At 51.3% G+C, this 21,739-nt stretch overlaps 1 protein-coding gene across 1 annotated transcript; it reads right to left on the bottom strand.

The window, feature by feature from the left end:
• Positions 1–1,051: 1,051 nt before the first annotated feature.
• On the bottom strand, positions 1,052–18,182 carry ISG20 (interferon stimulated exonuclease gene 20). Its single transcript, XM_055556188.1, has 4 exons — positions 18,043–18,182; positions 17,496–17,747; positions 2,535–2,735; positions 1,052–1,344 (listed from the first exon to the last, which is right to left on the bottom strand). Exons 2-4 carry the CDS (start codon positions 17,721–17,723, stop codon positions 1,267–1,269), a joined length of 507 nt encoding a protein of 168 aa, XP_055412163.1. The 5' UTR covers positions 17,724–17,747; positions 18,043–18,182; the 3' UTR covers positions 1,052–1,266.
• Between the last annotated feature and the right edge of the window lie 3,557 nt (positions 18,183–21,739).

Genomic DNA, 21,739 nt, shown 5'->3' with positions numbered 1-21,739 from the left:
TGCAAGTCAGTAAAATGGTTCAAGGGCTCCACCTGGTGGCCACTCATAGCCAGACAAGCAGCTGCACCCAACAGGTTCCAAAGTTCATTAACAATCAGCAGAGGTCTGGACTCCAAAACGCAGGCGACAAGGTAGGGGAGAATCCAGACAGATCAAACACCTCTTCCCCCTCGCCTTCCCTAGCCAGGCTTTCAGAGGCCAGTGGCACAAACGGGAGGCTGCCATTGTAAAACAGAACTGAGTGTAAAGCCCCGGAGTTTGGAGTCGGATGGGCCTGGATTTGAATCCCTTGGGTTTAACCTCACCTGGAGCCCCTCATCCCTGCAGTGGGCTATTGAGGACACATCCAACAAGGCTGTGCCCTCTCTCTGCATGAACAGGCAGCCAAGGGACTTGGAAGGGGTGAAGCTGGACCAGTGACCACAGTCCCCCTGGTGGTACTCAGACCTTAGGCCAGTGGCTCATCCTTGGCTGCACAGCACAGTCGCCTGATGTGGGAAGCGCCTCAAAGCATGGTCCCTGGATCAGCACAAGACATCAAGGGGGTACTTGCCGGGAATGCAGATTCCTGGGTTTCCCCCGCCCAGCCCTGCTGAATCAGAAACTCTGGGATGGGGCCCAGCAGCCCCCATGTGATGCTCAAGTACCAGGGTGATGAAAAGGTACCTTATGTGACTTGAATGTCTTACACATCAGAAACACCTCTGGAGGTCAAAATACTAACAGGTGCCTACCCCCCCACCCCACCCCCACCCCCCACATCCAGGGATTCTGGTTCAGTGAAGCTGAAGAGGGACCCAGTCAGGGATTAAAATAACAACTCTGCAGATGATTCTACTGCACAACGTTGGACCTGGGTGTTATCCTCAGGAAACAGTTCCCCCTTCTGGGTATAAATGCAGCTAGAAAGGCAGTTGGAGGTAATTAATTGTATTGTCACATGGACTTCTTTGCAGACTCGCAGATTCAAGACGTTAAGGAAACTGACCCTCCTTGACATTGACATTCCTTAAGTGATGGGAACATTTGAGCCACCATCCCAGTTCATGTTGGCTGCCCTCTCAAGTGCTGGGTGGGATCCACCAATGCCCAGCTCAGAGAGAAGAAAGAAAAAGAGGATCCAAGGGAGTAGAGAAAATATAGAGCTATTTTACTGCTAAAAATGCATTTTACAAAAGCAACAAAGTTTTTGTTCTGAAGAGACAAAAGGCCTCTAGTCCTTGGGGAGGGGGCTGGACTCCACCAGGCATGCAGCCCTCACTGCTCTCAAATTCTCCTGGAGATGCGGTAGAGCTCCATGGCTGCCCTGGCGTCTTCCACCGAGTTATGTCCCAGCACGCTGTCCTGCAGACACAGGACAGAGAGGGGCTGGGGGCTGAATTCAGGCACCATGGGACCAGGGCCTTCCCTGCTCACAGCCTGAGTCCAGGGCTGAAGTGGGTCAGGGTGAGTCTCCATAGTCCCTGATACACAGACTCAGATGGTGGCTGGAGCAGGCCTAGCTTCAAGCAGTTCTCACAGGAGCCCAGGGCCCGGGGAACATGGACACAGATGTTTCCAGAGTGCTCCTTGCTCAGCACATTGAGAACAGGGCTCTTCAGTGAGTCCAGGAGCTGACACTCTGTCCTGGATCCCTGGTGCCACAAGCCCTGCAGAGGGGCCCAAACTCATGCCCATCCCCTGCCTCCTGCACATTCCTGCTCCCCAGACAAGCTGCCCCCACTCCTCAGACTGGGGCTCAGGCTCTCCCCTCCCCAGGCCCCCCTCTCCTGCCTCCTCCACTAAGACATACCCTTCACCCTCCACTCAGACTTGGTATCCTGCCTGCCCCCGTCCTCCATCCCTGCTCAGGACGCCTGCCCTCCCCACTCAGATGTGTTGATAGGTCATGGGCCTCTCTCCCTTCAACCAAGAGATTCTCAAGGACCAGCGGGATCTTCCTCACCCAGGTCCTCAGCCTCTGGTCCAGCCTGGCCCCAAGCAGGTGCTTCTTAAACATCCGCTGAGCCCAAGTGGCCGCAGTTCCTACTGTCCAGCCAGCCTCCCTGGGCCCTGGTGAGCTCCCAGCATTCCTGCCCCCACCTGGGGCTCGGAGTTAGGGCCCCGAGATCAGTATCAGCCACGGCCTAATGGGCGCTGTGTTTAAACGGTGCGGCTCCCTGGGGACACCCGAGGTCTGAGCTATACACTGTTTCCCGAGGTGGGCTGGAGGGTGAAGCCTCAGTTACCCACAGGGAAACTGGTCTGACTGAAAACAAACTAAATCACCTTGATGGGCTGCCTTCCCTTCCCTGGCTCTCGGCCTCACCCTACAGGCTTCCCGGGTCAGCTCTCAGATGGACGCGGTGCCCGCCCTCCTTCTGGGGAAAGCCCGCGCCTCTCAGAGCACACAGCCTCTCGGGACTACGTGGGGGAGTTGGGGTGAGCAGAGCATCTCTGGGGCTGCATATGTGCTGTGGAGGCACTGGGGGACTTTAGAGTCCTGCAGGGAAGGCCAGCCCCCCACCCCCGCCAGGTAACGGGGTGGCCCTCACCTGGATGCGCCGCCCGAGGAGGCGCTGGCTCAGCACGCGCAGGGAGACCCGCCGGCAGTACTGCAGGCCGGCCTCGCGCCACAGCCGCCGGTCGGTAGCCGTGTCGTAGATGGCGTAGTTGCTCATGTTCTCCTTCAGCGCCTTGAAGTCGTGCTTCAGGTCGTGGCCCACCACCAGCTTGCCCTTCAGCACCTGCAGGATCTGGCCGGGAAGACACGGGCCCCACACGTCAGCCAGGGCCCTTCCAGGTGGGTCTGGGGCAACTCGGTGCCATCAAGGGGGCGGGCCTGGAGCAGCCCCTCCTGGACTTGCTGTGTGAGCATGAGCAAACCACCATCCCTCTCTGGGCTTGGGACATATCTATCAGGGAGAAAAAGAGGCTGGAGCAGGCCCTTCATCACCTTCAACAGTATAGTTCTGCCCGAAGACCTATCCCAGCTTCTTTGGTGGTTGCCTTGGGGGTTTCCCTGGTGGTTCAGACAGTAAAGAATCTGCCTGCTAATGTAGGAGACTGGGTTCGATCCCTGGGTTGGGAAGATCCCCTGGAGAAGAGAATGACAACCCACTCTACTGTTCTTGCCTGGAGAATCCCATGGACAGAGGAGCCTGGAAGGCTACAGTCCGTGGGGTCACAGAGAGTGGTACACAACTGAGCGACTAATAGTTTACTTTGAATAATGGCAATGCCAATGGTCCCATGAGCCAGGCACTCACTGATGTTCATCACATACATTATGTTATTTAACCCTTTCAACAACCCTCCTGTGGCAGGTGGACTAATAACCTCCCAGAGATGCCCACTTCCTAATCCCCAGGACCTATAAACATGTTACATGGCAAAGGGAAATTAAAGCTGCAAATGAACTTCAGGTTGCTAATCAGATGACCTTAAAAGAGGGGGAGTTTCTGAGACTTCTCTGGTAGTCCAGTGGTTAAGAATTCAACTGCCAAATGCAGGGGACACGGGTTTGATTCCTAGTCCAGGTACTAAGAGAAAGCCCACATGCAGTAACAAAGACCCAGAGCAACCAAAAATAAAGGTAGGGAGAGTTTTTGTATGATTCAGAGGGGCCCAGCATAATCAATCCCAAGGTCCTTATATGTGAAGGTCAGAGAGATCTGACTTGAGAACTTGACGGTCTGTCTCTGGCTGTGGAAGTGGAGGAAAGGGCCGAGAGTCAGGAACACAAGAAGCTAGGAGCTGGGAAAGACAAGGAAATGAATCCTTCACCAGGCCTCCTCTGGGGTTTCCCTGGTGGATCACAGGGTAAAGAATCTACCCACAATGCAGGAGACCCGGGTTCGAGCCCTCGGTCAGCAAGATCCCCTGGAGAAGAGAATGGCTACCCACTCCAGTGTCCTTGCCAGGAGAATTCCATGGACAGAGGCGCCTGGTGGGCTACAGTCTGTGGGGTCACAGAGAGTCGGACGTGACTGAGCAACTAACACACATCGGAGGCTCCAGAAATGAATACAGCCCTGTGGACACTTCAGTCTCAGAAGAATGACACCCCCATTGGGTTTCTGAACCACAGAACTGTAAGATGATAAATTTGCATTATTTTAAACCACCCAGTCTATGGTTTTGTTATAGCAGCTGTAGAAAACCAGTACAGCTATGAGGGAGGGCCGTGTTTAACTGAATTTTGCAGTTGAAAAACACTGAGCTATCAAGAAGTGGAGTAATTTACTCAAGGTGATTCTGATGATTTTTAAATATTTGCAGATTCCTTGACACTCCTCTCAGAACAGACAGAGCCTAGGACTTCCTTGGTAGACTAGCGATTAAGAATCTGCCTGCCAATGCAGCGGACATGGGTTCGATCCCTGGTCTGGGAAGATCCCACATGCTGCAGAGCAGCTAAGCCCAGGCACCCCAACCGCTGAAGCCTGAGCATAGAGCCTGTGCTCTGCAACAAGGGAAGCCACAACAATGAGAAGCCTGTGCACCAAAACTCGAGAGCAGCCCCTGCTCATCACAACTAGAGAAAGCCCACTCGGGAGGCAGGAATGAAGAAGATCCAGCTCAGCCAAAAATAAGTCACATTTTTAAAAGAAAAGAAAATATGCCATCTGGTTCCCTTCACCTTGAATATGAGCCAGGCTGTGTGATGTCTCACCTCTCGATGGAGCCAGTGTCCCAGGATCCCTGAGTCTCCCTGAAACCACCATGCTGCAGAGACCACCCTGAGTTACGGAGTTGTGCCCAAGGAGCCCCAGCCACACGACAGGTGACATCCCGTGATTCCAACCCCAGGCCTGCCAGGTGCCTCAGCCAATCAGCTGTCCCTGTCCGAGCCCTGCCCAGATTGCAGATACGTGGGTGACATAAATATTGACATTGTTTGGAACACTTGGTTTTGGGGTGACTTGCTAAGCATCATTTGATAACTGGGACAGTCACACAGTTAGTTCGTGGCAGGGCCAGTCCTCAAAGCCAGCAGGCATGGCTCCAGTGCCTGCTGGTCATACCATGTTATATGGAAGAGCCTCCTGCTCCCAGCCTCTGTCAGCCCCCCGGGCAAGCTTCAGGGGGCGACCCGGAGAGTGCCCAGCCCGGTGCCCTGCCAGTGTGCCCAGGCCACCCCTCTTGCTTCTGTTCTCACCTCCTTTCCCACGGTGGCCAAATGGACAGCCTCAGTCACTGACCACACAGAGGGGTCACCTTTCCTTCTCTTGGCTGCCCTTGGGGAGGATGGAGTTGGGAGGGTGCTTGGGGAAAGCTGTCCCAGGTGCCGTCTGGGCAGCAGCTCATAGCCATCCAAGGCCCGCCTTGGACAGCTCTTCAGCAGCCTTCGTCTCTTCCTCTGTGCCCAGGAAGGAATCTCTAGGTGGCTAACACCCTCCCGAGTCCTGCTTCTGCTTCTAGCTGCCTCCCCAGACATCAAGTGGGACCGTTGACTTGCTCCCCCTTGTGGCCACTTTGCAGAAGAGAAGCCGAGTCTCCCAGAAGTGACTTCCTGGTGGTCCAGTGAAGAATCCACCTTGCAATGCAGGGGAAGTGGGTTCGATCCCTGGTTGGGGAGCTAAAATCTCAAACACTATGGAGCAAATAAGCCAGCATGTGTCAACGAGAGAGACCATGCACTGCAAGGATAAATCCTGGATGATGCAACAAAAATCCTGCATGCTGTGACTAAGACGATGCAGGCAAATAAGAAAATTTTTTAAAAAGTGAGGGGACCTGTCCACAGTCACAGCACTGGAGACAGGGTGGGTCCATCCTACCATCAGCCCCTCCATTACTGAGGTTTTGTTGGGAATGGTGGCTCAGGCGGTAAAAAGTCTGCCTGCAATGCAGGAGACCTGGGTTTGATCCTTGGGTTGGGAAGATCCCCTGGAGAAGGGAATGGCAACCCGCTCCAGTATTCTTGCCTGGGAGAATCCCCTGGATAAAGGAGACAATCCATGGGATCACACAGAGTTGGATACAACTGAGCAACTAACACTTCCTCCAGACAGACTCCTGCCCAACCTAGGGACTGGAGAAAAAGCTCCAAGAATGAAGCTGGGACACTCCTGAGAGACACCAGTGCTTGTCACACTTGGGCTTAGGGATCAGCTAGTCAACCTCACCAAAATCTGGATTCGACTGTGGGATTCTGCCTTTCTAACAGGTGGTGCAGATGCTGGAGGTCTGGGGACCCCTGAGCAATGAGGGCACATGACCTCTGAGCAGAGGCTGGGGGAGAACCCTACATGTGAAGGAAAGGGCTCGGGCAGCATGCAGGGGAGGGCTCAAGGCCCAGGGCCAGAGGGTATGGCCGTGCTGGGCAACTGGGGATCACATACCTTTCCTTGCTGACGTCTTTTATGTTTCTGAACAGTGGGGCCTGTTTTCTTGTCTAGGAGATGACTCAGCTCTAGTTCACACAAGCCCTGAGGGGGCTGTGACATCCCAGAGTCAACCACAGTAGCCGGTCCCAGGCTAAGAGGGTCAAGTCATCATGGGATGGATTCCCGGGAAATTCATCACTTCCCAAGCCCAGGGTCCCCACGGGGGGTGGGGGGTCGGGCATGGTTACATCTCAAGATGAGACTCATCATGAGACAAATAAAATAAGATGAAGTGGATAAGAAGTAGAAGGATGAAGAAGCAGGAAAAGGAGGAGATCTGACTCTTCAGCAGAGAGATGTCAACTCTTCAGGACTCTGGGACTTGCTGTGTGGTCTCAGGGAGGTCAAGGACCATCTCTGGCTTTCAGTTTCCCTCTTTGTAAAGGGAGAGCCTGGAGAGGTGAGCTCCACGGACTTTTTGAGGCAAGGCAGAGAGGGAAATCCAGGGTGGTGTGGACGTGCCAGCTGGCAGGGCCTCCGGGCTGTGTGACCTGCTGGCTGCCGACCTGCCCTGAATCAGTGTCATGAGGCAAATGTGTCCAATACACTGGGTTGCAGCTCAAGTTCCTGGAAAGAACTGGAGGGGGTGGGGGGAAGAGACAGTCATCCATCCGTTCTCATTGCCTGGCACTGGGTCAGGTACTTTCCTCATCACCGCATGATGAGGCCTCACAGCAAGAGTGTTCTTAATGTCATCTTATAGTGGGGGGGCTGAGGATCAGAGAGGGTAAGAGGCTTGCCCAGGTCACACAGCAGGTGAGTTGACTGCTGAGATGCCGTGTCCAGACCTGCCTGAACCTGTCACTATTATTACAGTTGTTATTATTACCATCTATTGAGAATCTAGGGATTGTATTATCATTATTAATTTCAGAGTTGAAATTAATAATGTCTGGGGAATAGAATAGATATATGAATGGCTAGGGCTTCCTAGCCCCAGGTGGCTCAGTGGTAAAGAATCTGCAAGGAGACCCAAGAGATGCATGTTCCATCCTTGGGTTGGGAAGGTCCCCTGGATGAGGAAATGGCAACCCAAGCCACTATTCTTGCCTGGAAAATTCCATAGACAGAGGCACCTGGAGGGCTATGGTCTATAAGGTCGCAAAGAGCCAGACATGACTGAGCGACTGAGTGCACATATACACATACGTATGGCTGAGGCCCTTCACTGTTCACCTGAAACTGTCAAAGCATTGTTTGTTAATTGCCTATGTGCATGCTCAGTCGTGTCTGACTCTTTGTGACCCTATGGACTGTAGCCTGCCAGGCACTTCAGTCCATGGGATTCTCCAGGCAAGAGTACTGAAGTGCATTGCCATGCCCTCTTCCAGGAGATCTTCCCTACCCAGGGATCAAACCCAGGTCTCCTGTATTACAGGCAGATTCTTCACCAACTGAGCCACTGGAGAAGCCCCATTAATTGGCTATACCCCAATACAAAATCTGTGAAAAATTCTGAAATAGATGGGAATACCAGACCACCTGACCTGCCTCTAGAGAAATCTGTATGCAGGTCAGGAAGCAACAGTTAGAACTGGACATGGAACAAAGGACTGGTTCCAAATAGAAAAAGGAGTACGTCAAGGCTGTATATTGTCACCCTGCTTATTTAACTTATATGCAGAGTACATCATGAGAAACACTGGGCTGGATGAAGCACAAGCTGGAATCAAGATTAATGGGAGAAATATCAATAACCTCAGATATGCAGATGACACCACCCTTATGGTAGAAAGTGAAGAGGAACTAAAAAGCCTCTTGATAAAAGTGAAAGAGGAGAGTGAAAAAGTTGGCTTAAAGCTCAACATTCAGAAAACTAAGATCATGGCATCCAGTCCATCACTTCATGGCAAATAGATGGGGAAACAGTGGAAACAGTGGCAGACTTTAATTTGGGGGGCTCCAAAGTCACTGCAGATGGTGACTTGCAGCCATGAAATTAAAAGATGCTTACTCCTTGAAAGTTATGACCACCCTAGACAGCATATTAAAAAGCAGAGACATTACTTTGTCAACAAAGGTCCATCTAGTCAAGGCTATGGTTTTTCTAGTAGTCATGTATGGATGTGAGAGCTGGACTACAAAGAAAGCTGAATGCAGAAGAATTGATGCTTTTGAATTATGGTGTTGGAGAAGACTCTTGAGAGTCCCTTGGACTGCAAGGAGATCCAACCAGTCCATCCTAAAGGAGATCAATCCTGAGTGTTCATTGGTAGGACTGATGTTGAAGCTGAAACTCCAATACTTTGGCCACTTGATGCGAAAAGCTGACTCATTTGAAAAGACTCTGATGCTGGAAAAGACTGAAGGCAGAAGAAGGGGACAACAGAGGATGAGATGGATGGCATGACTGACTCAATGGACATGAGTTTGGGTAGGTAAACTCCGGGAGTTGGTGATAGACAGAGAGGCCTGGAGTGCTGCAGTTCATGGGGTCGCAAAGACATGGACACGACTGAGCGACTGAACTGAACAATGCAAAATAAAAACTTAAAAAAAAAAAAAAGTGATGCAATAACCCTAAATAAAATATTATATAACAGAAAAAATTAATGAATAATTTCCACGGCTGAATCCATGACAGCCCTCAGTAAAGATTTCTGATTCCAGAATATGGGCCCTGTAAGGCGGGGATTGTCATAGCGTCTTACCCACAGGGACAGGGGCTGCCGGGTGGTGTGTACCATGTCACTCATTAGGGGAATGACAGGCCCAGGTGCAGGAATCTGCCCACATCCTCTTTCCACTGTGTTTCCCCTCTAGTCCAAGTATTTCCCAGATGGGCCTGATCAAAAAATCACCAGGGGCCCTTGTTAAAAGACCAAAGGGCGGGGCCCTACTCCAGACCGGCTGAAGCATCATCACCAGGAAGGGGCATTAGCAAATGTTCCAGGGTATTCCTCCCATCTGCCTAGTTTGGAAATGCTGGCTCTGATGTCTGTCCAGCCCCTCAGAGCCTGCTGCTCCCATCATGCATCCATCTTTCCATCTGTCCATGCGTTCATGCCTGGGTGCCAGGAGAGGTGATTATAAGGCACTCTGAAGAATGCTGCCCTTGTGGAGGTCCCCTACTGTCATCCTGTCATCATCAGGAGTGGCCCTGGACCCCCTCTTTCCTCCTGTCCCCTGCCAGGCTCTCCAGGTGTCCTGGCCCCTAGCTTGTGTCTGCTTCTCACAAGACTGCTTAACCCATGGAAAACCTGGATGACAAAGTTGTCCTCCTTCACCTGGCTGAGCCCCAGAAAGACATGCCAGGTGTCGGGACCCCAACAGGGTCCTTGACCCAGGCAAGGGCTATGTCACTGCTACAGCTGAAACCACTCGCTGCTCACAACCCACCATGGCTTCCTTTCTGTTTCCCACCTAAACTACGATGACTCATAAGGTTCAGTTTCTCTATGTGCGAACTAACAGCATCATTCTCATTCTCCAATCCCAGTCTTGGGGTGGATGCTACTCACTATACCAGGTTAACATTAGAAGAGCATTTATTTACAAAAGTATGTTATGGACTTTCCCTGGTGGTGCAGTAGATAAGAATCTGCCTGCCAATGCAGGGGACACAGGTTCAATCCTTGCTGCAGGAAGATCCTACATGCCACGGAGCATCTAAGCCCATGTGCCACATACTGAGCCCACGTGCCTAGAGCCTGCGCTCCACAATAAGAGAAGCCACTGCAGTGAGAAGCCCACACACAGCAACGAAGATGCAGTGCAACCAAAAATAAAACAAATAAATAGAAAACTTAGGGTTTTTTTTAAAGTGAGTTACAAGTTACTGACCATCATCATTAGATTAAAATATGAATTAAAAGAGTGTTGAGGGGCCTCCCTGCTGGTCCAGTGGCTAAGAATCTGCCTTCCAGTGCAGGGGACGTGGTTCCATCCCTGGTTGGGCAGCTAAGATTCCACGTGCTGAGGGGCAACCAAGCCTGCGAGCCACAACCAGAGAGATCCATGCACCACAATGAAGAGTCCGTGTGTCTTGACTCAGAGGCAAGGCAGCCAAATAAATAAATATTTTTTTAAAAAAAGAGCATTGACCTGTCAGGTGAGAGCTCTGAATCTGAGCACTGAGCTGTAGCCCAGCCTGCTGTGTGTCCTTAGGAAGTCACTGCCCCTCTCTGGACCTCAGTCTCCTCACAGGTTCCCACCTGCGCTGACAGCCTGGTTTATGGGGCTCTCTGTAGACCAGGGTTCTCAACCTTGGAACTACGAACATTTGGGGCCCGATACTTCTTTGGTGTGAGTGTGTGTTCTGTGCACTATAGGATGTCTAGCACCATCTCTAGCCTCAAGCCATTGGATATCAGTGACAGCCTTCCCTGCCTAACTTACAACAATCAGAAATGCCTTCAGATGTTGCTAAAAATGTCCCCTTGGGGGCAGAATCACAGTGCACTGAGAACCACTGCATTAGATGACAGTCAGACCTACAGGTGTCAGAAGATAACAAGGCAATTACCTTGCATTATAAAAGCAGTGTCAGAACTTCCCTGGTGGTTCAGTAGTTAAGAGTCTCCCTTCCAATGCAGGGGACATGGGTTCGATCCCTGGTCAGGAACTAAGCTCCCACATGCTGTGAGGCTCCCAAGCCCATGTGCCACAACCACTGAACCCAGACACCTCCACTACAGACCCCGAATGCTCTAGAGCCTGTGTGCCCCTACAAAAAAAATACCACATGTGACAGCAAAGATCCTGAGTGCAGCAACTATGACCCAACACAGCCAAATAAATAAATATTTAAGATAAGTAAATAAAAGCAATATAATACCATTACAAAAAATAAAAAAGAGAACAGTGTGAGGGAAGTCCACTCAAAGCTTCAGTGCCTTGTGGCCACAATGCTCCTGGGTGTACCAGGTGGGCTAGCAGGCTTAGTGGCTCCTCGGAGCCCGCCTGGCTTCTATGACCTGGTCGATGGCTGACTGCTAGCCTGGTCCACTCGCCATTCCCATGGGAGGAAGAGACAGGTTGGTGAGCCGCCTTTGGAAAATGCCCTGCAAGAAACCTCGACTCACCTGAGAGGTGTCACCTGGCCTTGTGGGTCTGATAAATGGCTAATAGACTTCTGCCCTTTGGCGAGTCCCCCCGTACATCTCGGGTTCTCAGCCTTTGGGATTAAAATACTGAGGATGACGAGTGGGGTCAATGTATCTCGATGTCTTCGTTCATGAAAACAAATGACGGGGGCTTCTCTGGTGACTCGGTGGTGAAGAATCTGCCTACTGGTGCAGGGGAGACAGGTTCGATCCCTGATCCGGGAAGATCTCACAGGCAGCAGAGCAACTAAGCCCGTTCACCACATCTATTGAGACTGTGCTCTGGAGTCCGGGAGCGGCTACTACGGAAGCCGTCTCACCCTAGAGCCCACCCCGTGCACTGCAACTAAAGAGTAACCCTGCTTGCTGCAACTGGAGAAAAACCCTTGCAACAGTGAATATCCAGTACAGTCAAAAATAAATAAATAAATAAAAATTTTAAATATATATATATATATCTTTTTTAAAAAAAGAAAATGATGGCAGTTGCCTCATCCCTCAGCTTCACTCTCATGCTGCACTGACGCTGTGTGTACACCAGGCACAGAGAAGACTCTTGAGAGTCCCCTGGACAGCAAGGAGATCAAACCCGTCAATTCTAAAGGAAATCAACCCTGAATACTCACTGGAAGGACTGATGCTGAAGCTGAAGCTCCAATACTTTGGCCACCTGATGCAAACAGACAACTCATTGGAAAAGACCCTGATGCTGGGAAAGATTGAAGATAGAAGGAGAAGAGGACAACAAAGGATGAGATGGTTGGATGCCATTACCGATTCAGTGGACATGAACTTGGGTAAACTCCTGGAGATAGTGAGGGACAGGGAAGCCTGGTGTCCTGCAGTCCATGGGGTCACAAAGAGTCGAACACAACTTGATGACTGAAAAACACCACCAGGCTCTTAGCATTCACAGTTAAGTGAATTCACAGGATTCACACACTGATCACAGGATCGGAACATCGCAGAGGAAGTCCTGGGGACAGAATTTGAGTCTCTGCTCCTCCCCTTCCTTGGAGAGTCTGCTCAGCCTTGTGCCTTAGTGTGCTCATCTGTAAAATGGATGAGACTACCTTCCAGGCTGTGGTGGGGAGTAAAGGTAGTGGTGTGTTGAAAGCGCTTAGAACAGGGCCTGGACATCTTGCTGGATACACCTGTGCTACTTTGTCACATCACCCGTATGTCACAGAGAGGTTTAGCCGGAGGACATGGGGACAATCAGGAGGCAGAGCTGGGACTGACTAGACCCACGTCCAGCCAAGTGTGCTTGCTCCCTGCCCCCTGCACGTATTACTGCATCTTGACAGCAAAGGCCAACGTGAGGGCAGAGGCAGTTCTGGCCCACACAGCTGCCAGGACTCCTGTGCATGCTAAGTCACTTCAGTTGTGTCCAACTCTTTGTGACCCCATGGACTGCAGCCCACCAGGCAAGAATACTGGAGTGGGATGCCGTGCCCTCCTCCAGGGAATCTTCCTCCCTCTTCAGTCCGCCAGGGACTGAACCTGTGTCTCTTAGGTCTCCTACATTGGCAAGTGGGTTCTTTACCACTAGTACCACTTGGTAAGCCCCAGGACTCCTGTACTATTATGAAAATCGGTTCAACTCCAGCCCCACAAACATTCTCAGTGCACCTGTTATGTTCAAAGCACAGTCTCCAACCTGGGGTAGATAAAATACCCTGCAGGAGCTGCAGAGCTAGGCAGGCCCATGTGTGTGGGTAGGCAAGCTCTAAAGTGTGCGGTCTCTGGGACTTCCCTGGCGGTCCAGGGGTTAGGACTCTGTACTTTTACTGCAGGGGGCACAGGTTTGATCCCTGGTCGGGGAATTGAGATCCTGCATGCCAAGTATGTGGGCTAGAGCAAGGAGGGTGAGTGGGGGGTGAGTGAGTGGATAAAGTCGGGGGTGGGGAGGGTGAGGAGTGAGGACGAGCATCACACAGGACACCCCTGGCCTGAGGCTGCCAGGACGGCATGGGAAGGAATGGGGAATGGGAGGGGCACAGGGTGGGGCTGAAGCACTGCGGAGTGATGGCTGAGCTGAGAGAGATGCCAGAAAAGGTAGGTAGGTGGGGTTTGGGGGACCATGGACGTTGGGTTAGAGGGACTCTAGGCAACGGGCAGCCTTTGCAGGTATTTGAACCAGGGGGTGGGGGAGAGTGGGGACTGTGATCTGAGCCAGGCCTGGGGAAGTTTCTCTGACAGCTGGGTGGGAGAGATGAGCAGGGAGCTTACCCTGTGCAGAAAACAAGGACCAGAATCTAAGCCCGCGGTTCTCAAGGGAAGTTGGAGAGAGGACTGGATGTAAAATTTGAGTTTCTGCCCTGCCCTCTCCAGGGGCACATGGAGTGATGGTCAACCCTGAACCAGGCACTGTGCTTAGAGCTACAGACCACATCACCACACCCAGCGTTCACAAGGCCAGGGAGGACGCATTAGCTCCTCCTTCACTGATGAAACAACAGAGGCTCAGAAAGCTTCAGTAACTTGCCAAATGCCACGCCAACCGTCAGTGACAGAGCAGGAAATGTGAACCACAAGGTGGTTCCCAAGAGCTGCCCTGCCTTTGGATTCCCGCCTCCGTCCTTGTACGGCTGTGAGTGTGTGTGTGTGAGTGTATGTGCTCAGTTGTGTCCAACTCTTTGCGACCCCATGGACTATAGCCCCCAGGATCCTCTGTCCTTGGGATTTTCCAAGCAAGAATACTGGAGAGGGTAGCCATTTCCTTCTCCAGGGGATCTTCCCAACTCAGGGATTGAACCTGTGTCTGTTGTGTCTCCTACATTGGTGGGCGGATACTTTACCACTGGAGACACCTGGGGAGCCCTCTTGAATGGCTATTAAGTGCCTACTCTGGGCAGCACCCCATGTCACACACCGGAAGGGCCTGGCATCATCTCCAGCTGAGAAACAAAAGCATTTCAGCACAAGTGTGGATGAGGACCGAGATGTCCTGACTCCCAGGCTGGTGCCTGAGGGCGTCCAGGGAGTTGCATTTCTCTGCGGCCTCCTCTCCCCTGCTCTGGACTCTTCTGCCCTTTCTTCCACCTTGGGGTGGGGAGGGACGGGGAAGGAGGAGAAGAGATGCCATGCCGCCCACCTGACTGCTCAGTGGGGATCTGAGTGTGGGCAGCTCCATGCAGGGTCCCTGGGCCTCCCATCGGCGCCTGAACAGCCCCACCTTTTCTTCATGTTGCCCTCCCCTTCTTGTTCTCTGTCCTAACATTTCCTTCTTGCCCAGTCTCTAGATGCTGCCGATGACTAAGATCCTTGCGACTGCTCCTCAGTCTCTCTGACTCCTCTCTACTGTCAGCTCCTTCCTCACTCCCATCCAGTCTCCCCAGCACCCCAGTTCAGGTTTTCTTGACAGTGGTTTTGATCCTGCCATGCTCTTGCTCCAGAACCTCCAGTGGCTCCCTATGGCACACTGAGTTGCAGGCACTGAATCCTCCTACTCCTTTGGCAAACAGTACCAGCCTCGTGCAGCCTTTCTAGAACCACCCTGACGTACTGTGGCCCCTCCTCTGGGCTCCGTAGTATCCTGCTAGCAACTCTAGAACAGTGGCGTCCAATAGAAAGAAACATACTGTGAGCCACGTGTGTAATTTTAAATCAACAGCCATATTTTAAAAGTTAAAAGAAATAGGTTAAATTACTTTCAATATGTTTTATTTAACCTAACATACCAAAATATCATCAAACATATAATCCATGTTAATTATTGAGGCATTTTATGGTTCTTTTTAAAATTCAGGTCTTTGTAATCCAGTGCATATTTTATATTTACATCTTAGTTCAGACCAGCCACTTTCCAGGTGCTCACTAGTCATAGGTGGTGCTCTATTGGACACACAGGTCTAGAGGTTTTGAGCCTTCTACATTCTATTTATCTGAACTTGTAAGAGATACTCAGTGATATGGGTTGAATATGTTCCCCCTCAAATCCACTTGTTGAAACCCCAGCCCCGACCATTTCAATGGGGTCACGGCAGATGTTATTGTTACGATGTCATAATGGAGTATGTTGGTTCCGTAACACAGGTGTGCCCAACTACCAGTGCATTGCCCGTTAGGAACCAGACCCCACAGCAGGAGGTGAGAGGAGGTGCGAGCGAAGCCTCCCCTGTATTTACAGCCACTCTCCATCACTCACATCACCACCTGAGCTCCGCCTCCTCTCGGATCAGTGGTAGCATTAGATTCTCAGAGGAGCTCAAACCCTACTGAGCTTGAATCATCCTGAAACCATCCCCCCAGCCCCATGGAAACATTGTCTTCCATGAAACCAGTCCCAGATGCCAGAAAGGTTGGGGACTGCTGCCCTAGCAAATATGACAGGTGTCCTTATAAAAGGGAAATCTGGGTACAGAGCCCTGCACGGAAGGAGAATGCCATGTGAACATGAAGACGGAGATTGGGGTGGCATTTCTCCAGACCAAGGACCATCAAAGATGGCCAGCAGGATAAGAATCTGCCTGCCAACACAGGGGATGTGGGTTCGATCCCTGGTTGGGGAAGATTCCACACGGCACAGAGCAACTAAGCCACAGCTATTGAGCCCATAACTAGCAAGCCAGCATGCTGCAGCTACTGGAGCCTGTGCACCTGGAGCCTGTGCTCCAAGCCAGTGAGAAGCCTGTGCTCTGCAACGAAGACCCAGTGCAGCCCAAAATAAATGAACAGACAGATGGCCAGCAAACCGTCAGCGGCCAAGACAGACACACAGGTCAGGTCTGCCCCCCTCAGGAGCCTTCTGACACCTTGACCGGGGACTTCTAGCCTCTAGAACTGTGAGAATGGACATTTCTCTTGTCTAAACCACTTTGCGGTACTTTGTTTCAGCAGCCCTAGCAAACCAACATTTAGTTCAAGAGACTCAGTTTCCTCATCTGTAATATGGGAACAAGGGAAGAATCGTAACAAGTAGCAGGTTTATTCTGTTCTCTGTGTGGGTTTTTTTTTTTTTTTTTGGCCATGCCACACAGCCTGTGGGATCTTTGTTCCTTGACCAGGGATCGACCCTGCACCCCCTACACTGGAAGTGCAGGGTCTTAACCACCAGACCACCAGGGAAGTCCCTAGTTAATGGGTTTTTAATACTTCGATAGGTGCTCTTTCCAAGCCCTTTCTCAATCCTCACAATAATCCTGTGAGATTGCTACTGTTCTCACTCCCATCGGGGAAATGGGATACAGAGAGTTCAAGGAACCTGCACAAGGTCACTTAGCAGGTAAGGGGCAAAGCCAGGATTCAAATCTGGCCCTCTTGGCCCTGACCTAATAGCTCCAGAGGACGCTCCTGGCAGGCTGCTTTGTGAGGCATGAATGAGCTCCCAGATGGAACTCGGGGAGCATCCGGTGAGTAGCCAGTGCTCAGAAAACAGTGGCTATTGTTCTGGCCTCGTCTCTGGAGCAGGGAGCCACACACATGAGCAATACATGGGACTAAAGTGAACCCTGGGCCTTTGTGTTCTTTGTGAACTTCCCCAAATTGAGCTCACCTTCCCAGAAATGACTAAACCCTGGTGCCACTTCTGGCGGGGTTGAGTTTCCTTTTCACTGAGTGATTCAGAGAAACAGAAAGTAAACTGGAAGTGTCGCACGTTGGAGGGCAAGAGGACTGGGAGACTTCGGCACGCCCCACCCACCTTGAAGGATGGATGGCCTGTGGGGGTCTGGGAGTGAGCTCTCCCGGGGGCTCAGGGAGGGGCCCCCTGCCAGTGAGGGCCTCCAAGACCCATCCATCCCCCATTTCCCGGAGGCCGCCGGTGTAGGGGAGAGAATAGGGAATCTAGCCCCCAAATCAGAGTGCAGGGAACATTAGGCAGGACTGTGTCCCCATCATGAGACCAGCAAGGTGGACCAGATGCCGTGAAGGCTGCTCCCAGAGGCGAGCCTAAGGGTGTCTGATGTCTGATCCTTGGGGATGCGATGGCCACACCAGTGGGTTTCTCATGCCCTGGTGCAGGGGTGGCGGGGAGTCGGACATGGCTGGAATTACGGGTCACAGATCAGCACCCAGGGGAAGCGCCAGAGGAGCGTGTATGTGTCGGGGCCCGGCTGGCATCCGGCCCTTCGCTTACCTCCAGCCTGGCCACGGCAAACGGGGTGGCCCCCTCCATGTTCCGAGCTGTGATTCCGCTGACCGGGGTCCTATAGTCAGTGATGTCACCCTCGGGCCGGATGAACTTATCGTACAGCACGGAGCCGTGGTAGTCCACAAGGCTGCAGCGAGCCAAGCCACTCTCCCGGAAGGGCCCCAGCCCCACCATCTCGCAATCCATGGCCACTACGTCCATGCTCCTTGCCATGTTCCACCGGGACCCTCAGGTGTGCTGGATGGGGGGCGGCAGGACAGCCATCATTCAAAAGGCCGGCCGAGGTGCCAGACGTCCTCAGCCACCTCCAGGCAGCCTACACCCTCTGCCCTGCCCTTCGTCACAACCACCACCTGGCACAGAGAGAAGCTGGCTGCTTGCCACCCCAACCAGCCTCTTCACCTGGCGATCCCACAGCCTCTCCCGGTCCTGCCAGGCAGCCTCAGGACCAAGATGCCCCCCTCCCACCACCACCCCTGGCCACCACCCCGGAGAAATGTCTGGAAGCCCCCATCCTGTCCCCCGCTCTCACCTGCCTTCCTCTCTGATGCCCCTTTCTCAGCTACTGCAGTTGCTGTTAGCAGTGACTCATCTCTGACTTCAAGCCGGGAATCCTGACCCTGTTTCAGTTTCTAGTTTGTTATCAAGTGAAGTCAGGGGTGGAGGCCAGGCACGTGGGCTGGGCTGCCTCGTCTCCTAGGGCTTCCGGCCTGTCGGGAGCTCAGTAGCTTGAGTCAGGACTGATGAAGCTGGCTGACTCAGGACTGACGAGGCTGACACATCGTGTCTGGGTGTCCTATCTTTCTTTGCCCCTGCCCCTCCACCTAATCCTTCAAGCCCGCCCCTCCTCAGGTGACGCAGCTGATGTGAATGTTGTAGACTGCAACATCTGTCTCGTTTCTCACCCTCTGCTCGGAGAATAAACATCCCCGAGACTGGAGCCCGCAGACAGTCCCACAACTTCCGGAGCCGCCACCAAATCTGACGCTCTGTGAGGTCTTTCACAAGGGCAGGGAGAACTGGCTCTTGGGACACTGAGGTTACTCACTGGGACATAAGGGGGGCTAGCCCCAACTGCTGACCCAGCAGAGGCAAGGAGGCAGTGAGGGAGCCCTAGAGACTCCACCAGCTTAGGGGTGTCTCAGAAACGGTCATGTCTGCCTTTGAAGGGCTCTGCCTCCGGCTATGCTGACACTGTTTGAGGACAAGGAGAAGCAGGGCTGGGGGGAGTCCCCACCAGCCTGGCTGTATTACCTAGGGACTATAAGCCTGGTGTGCTGCAGTCTATGGGGTTGTAAAGATTCGGACACGACTGAGCAACTGAATTGAACTGAACTGATGCTCTGAGAAATGGAGTATCTCCTGCCATATCCGTAGACAAGGATGTCACCATCATCAGCAGGATAGCCCTCCAGTGTGAGCTGGTGAACCCTAAGGGCACTCAGGAAGGTAAAGAGTACCTGCAATCCAACAGTCATCAGACTGTAGCCACTCTCCGTATGGTGAGCCCAAGGGAGCTAAGGATGTGAAAAGAACACAGGATACTGGCCCGGGACAGCTGAGATGCATATGAAAGGCATGACTCCAGTGAGCCCAGATTCTTGCACCTTCCCATGCATAGAAAAACACTAAATTCCTTAAGTTGGGATACTGTGCATGCATGCAAGCTATGGCACACTGTTTGCATCCCTATGGACCACAGCCGGCCAGGCTCCTCTGTCCATGGGATTCTCTAGGCAAGAAGACTGGACTGGGTTGCCCTGCCCTTCTCCAGGGGATCTTCCCAACCCAGGGATCGAAGCCATGTCTCGTACGGCTACCTGCATTGGCAGGCAGGTTCTTTACCACTAGCACCACCTGGGAAGCCCTTGGGATATCTGGTTTTCTTCAATTAACAATAATCTTTTGATGTTCAGACTACCCAAAACTTTTGCAAAACTTTTGTTACAAAAGTTAAAAACTTTCCTTTTGTTTTTTTTGCAAAACTTTGTTTCAAAACCTCTGTATAACCTGGCTCCTCCCCTCACCTCCTTGGAGCAGTTCTCCCAGGGTCACTTCAGATGCTGCCTCCCTGGCCTGAAATGAAAGTCACTCAGGTGTGTCCAACTCTTTGCAACCCCATGGACTATACAGTCTATGGAATTCTCTAGACCAGAATACTGGAGTGGGTAGCTTTTCCCTTCTAAAGGGGATCTTCCCAACCCAGGGATTGAACTCAGGTCACCTGCATTGCCGACAGATTCTTTATCAGCTGAGCCACAAGGGAGGCCCAAGAATACTGGAGTGGGTAGAAGTCCTAAAAATCCCACTGAATAAAATGTTAACTCTCAACTTTTAGGTTGTGAATATTTTTTTAAGTCGACAGCTCTCCTAGGCTAGAACTCTGACCCTTTAAAACAATGTCTAGTATGTAAGGAGCACTCAGTATCTATTGAATAAGAGAGTTACAACTGGGGCAAAAATAAAATCAGCTTTAATGAGGAAATTGTCTGTAGGTACTGGGGTGAGTTGATCACCCTCCTCTTACTTCCTACCCCAGATCCAGATGGAACAAGATTTGAGCTGTCAAATCTGCCACCAAATTGTCACAAAGATTTGTGGCTTGGAAAGGAATTTCCCCAGGTTCTTAATGTATTCACCAAGAGACATCCAGCTTCATTTAACAGACCTCAAAAAGAAAACCAGATACTGAAATATGTTTGAAGGGTACGGCATTGTTGCTGTGTGTTGTTCTTGGTTCAAATTTGAGTTAGAGGTTTTGGTTCCCATTCTGAACGAGCAACTTTTCCTTGAATTCAGACTGTCTGGGGATTTCTTGTTCCTCAAATGCATAAAGGATTATTACCCTGATTTACTAGAAGATGCAAAATTCTTGCTACTTGAACATACATTGAAAAAGTAACTCCCTAAAGAAGGCTGAGCCCTGAAGAATAGATACTTTCGAATTGTGGTGCTGGAGAAGACTCCTGAGAGTCCCTTGGATAGCAAGGAGATCAAACCAGTTAATCCTGAAAGAAATCAACCCTGACTATTCTTTGGAGGGACTGATGCTAAAGCTCCAATACTTTGGCCATCTGATGCAAGAGACAACTCATTGGAAAAGATCCTGATGCTGGGAAAGACTCAAGGCAAAATGAGAAGCGGGCGGCAGAGGATGAGTTGGTTGGGTAGCATCACCAATTCAATGGACATGAATTTGAGCAACCTCTAAGTGATGATGGACAGGGAAGCCTGGCGTGCTGCAGTCCATGGGGTCGCAAAGAGTCGAACACGACTGAGCGACTGAATAACAACCGTGTGCTGAGGTTGGACACAAGAACTGCTAACAGCCTAGGGGAGGAATGCCTGACTCCAGCCAGGCGATGGGCTGCAGGGTTCCTAGTGGTGCTGCTTCCCAGGTTTAACTAGTGTCACTCATCGACCAGACCAAGTCCCCAGGCACCAGCAGGAAAGGGAGTCACTCCTGGCAAACCTCTCCACCTTAGCTGACCCATACCCTGCCACAGCTGGCCCATTGGTAGGTCACATCCCTCTCCCTACAGGCAACCTGCCCTTTGAAATCCAGCTGTCACAAACCCCTAAAATATGTATGTGAATTCCAAAATTACATACCACTGATGGAACCCCCTCAAACAGTCGGATATAGCAATTCCATGTGGTTCAACTTAAAACACATCTAACTGTACTAGTGGAATACATTTTTAAATACACAAACAAAAAGAATGAATTAAAAATAAACTATATACCAATAAACATGTGAAAAAGATGTTCAGCATTAAATCAGGGGAGTGCAAATCAAAACCACGAGTAACCACCTCACACCTGTCAAAATGGTTATTACCAAAAAGATCACAATAACATATATTGGTGAGGATGTGGAGAAATCGGGACACTTGTGTAGCCATTGGGAATGTAAAATGGTGCAGTCACTGTGTAAAACAATGTAAGATCCCTTAAAAAAATTAAAAGCAGAACTAGCAGGAGCCAGCAATCCCATTTTTCTGGGTGTATATCCAGAAGAATCGCAAGCAGAGTCCTGGAGAGATACAGTAGCATTATTAACAATGATGGCATGGACATCCAAATGAATGTTACTCTGCCTGAAAATGGAAGGAAATGACCCATCCTACAACCTCAGAGATGAACTCTGGGGACTTTTTGTGAAGTGAAGTAAGCCAGACACAAAAAGGCAAATACTGTAGGATTTAACTTATCATTTTTCAGTCATG

Source organism: Bubalus kerabau, chromosome 19 (assembly GCF_029407905.1).
Source record: "Bubalus kerabau isolate K-KA32 ecotype Philippines breed swamp buffalo chromosome 19, PCC_UOA_SB_1v2, whole genome shotgun sequence".
In the NCBI taxonomy this organism is placed as follows: Eukaryota; Metazoa; Chordata; class Mammalia; order Artiodactyla; family Bovidae; genus Bubalus; species Bubalus kerabau.
The sequence above is the reverse complement of the archived record's forward strand: the minus strand, read 5'-3'. Positions and strand labels throughout refer to the sequence as shown.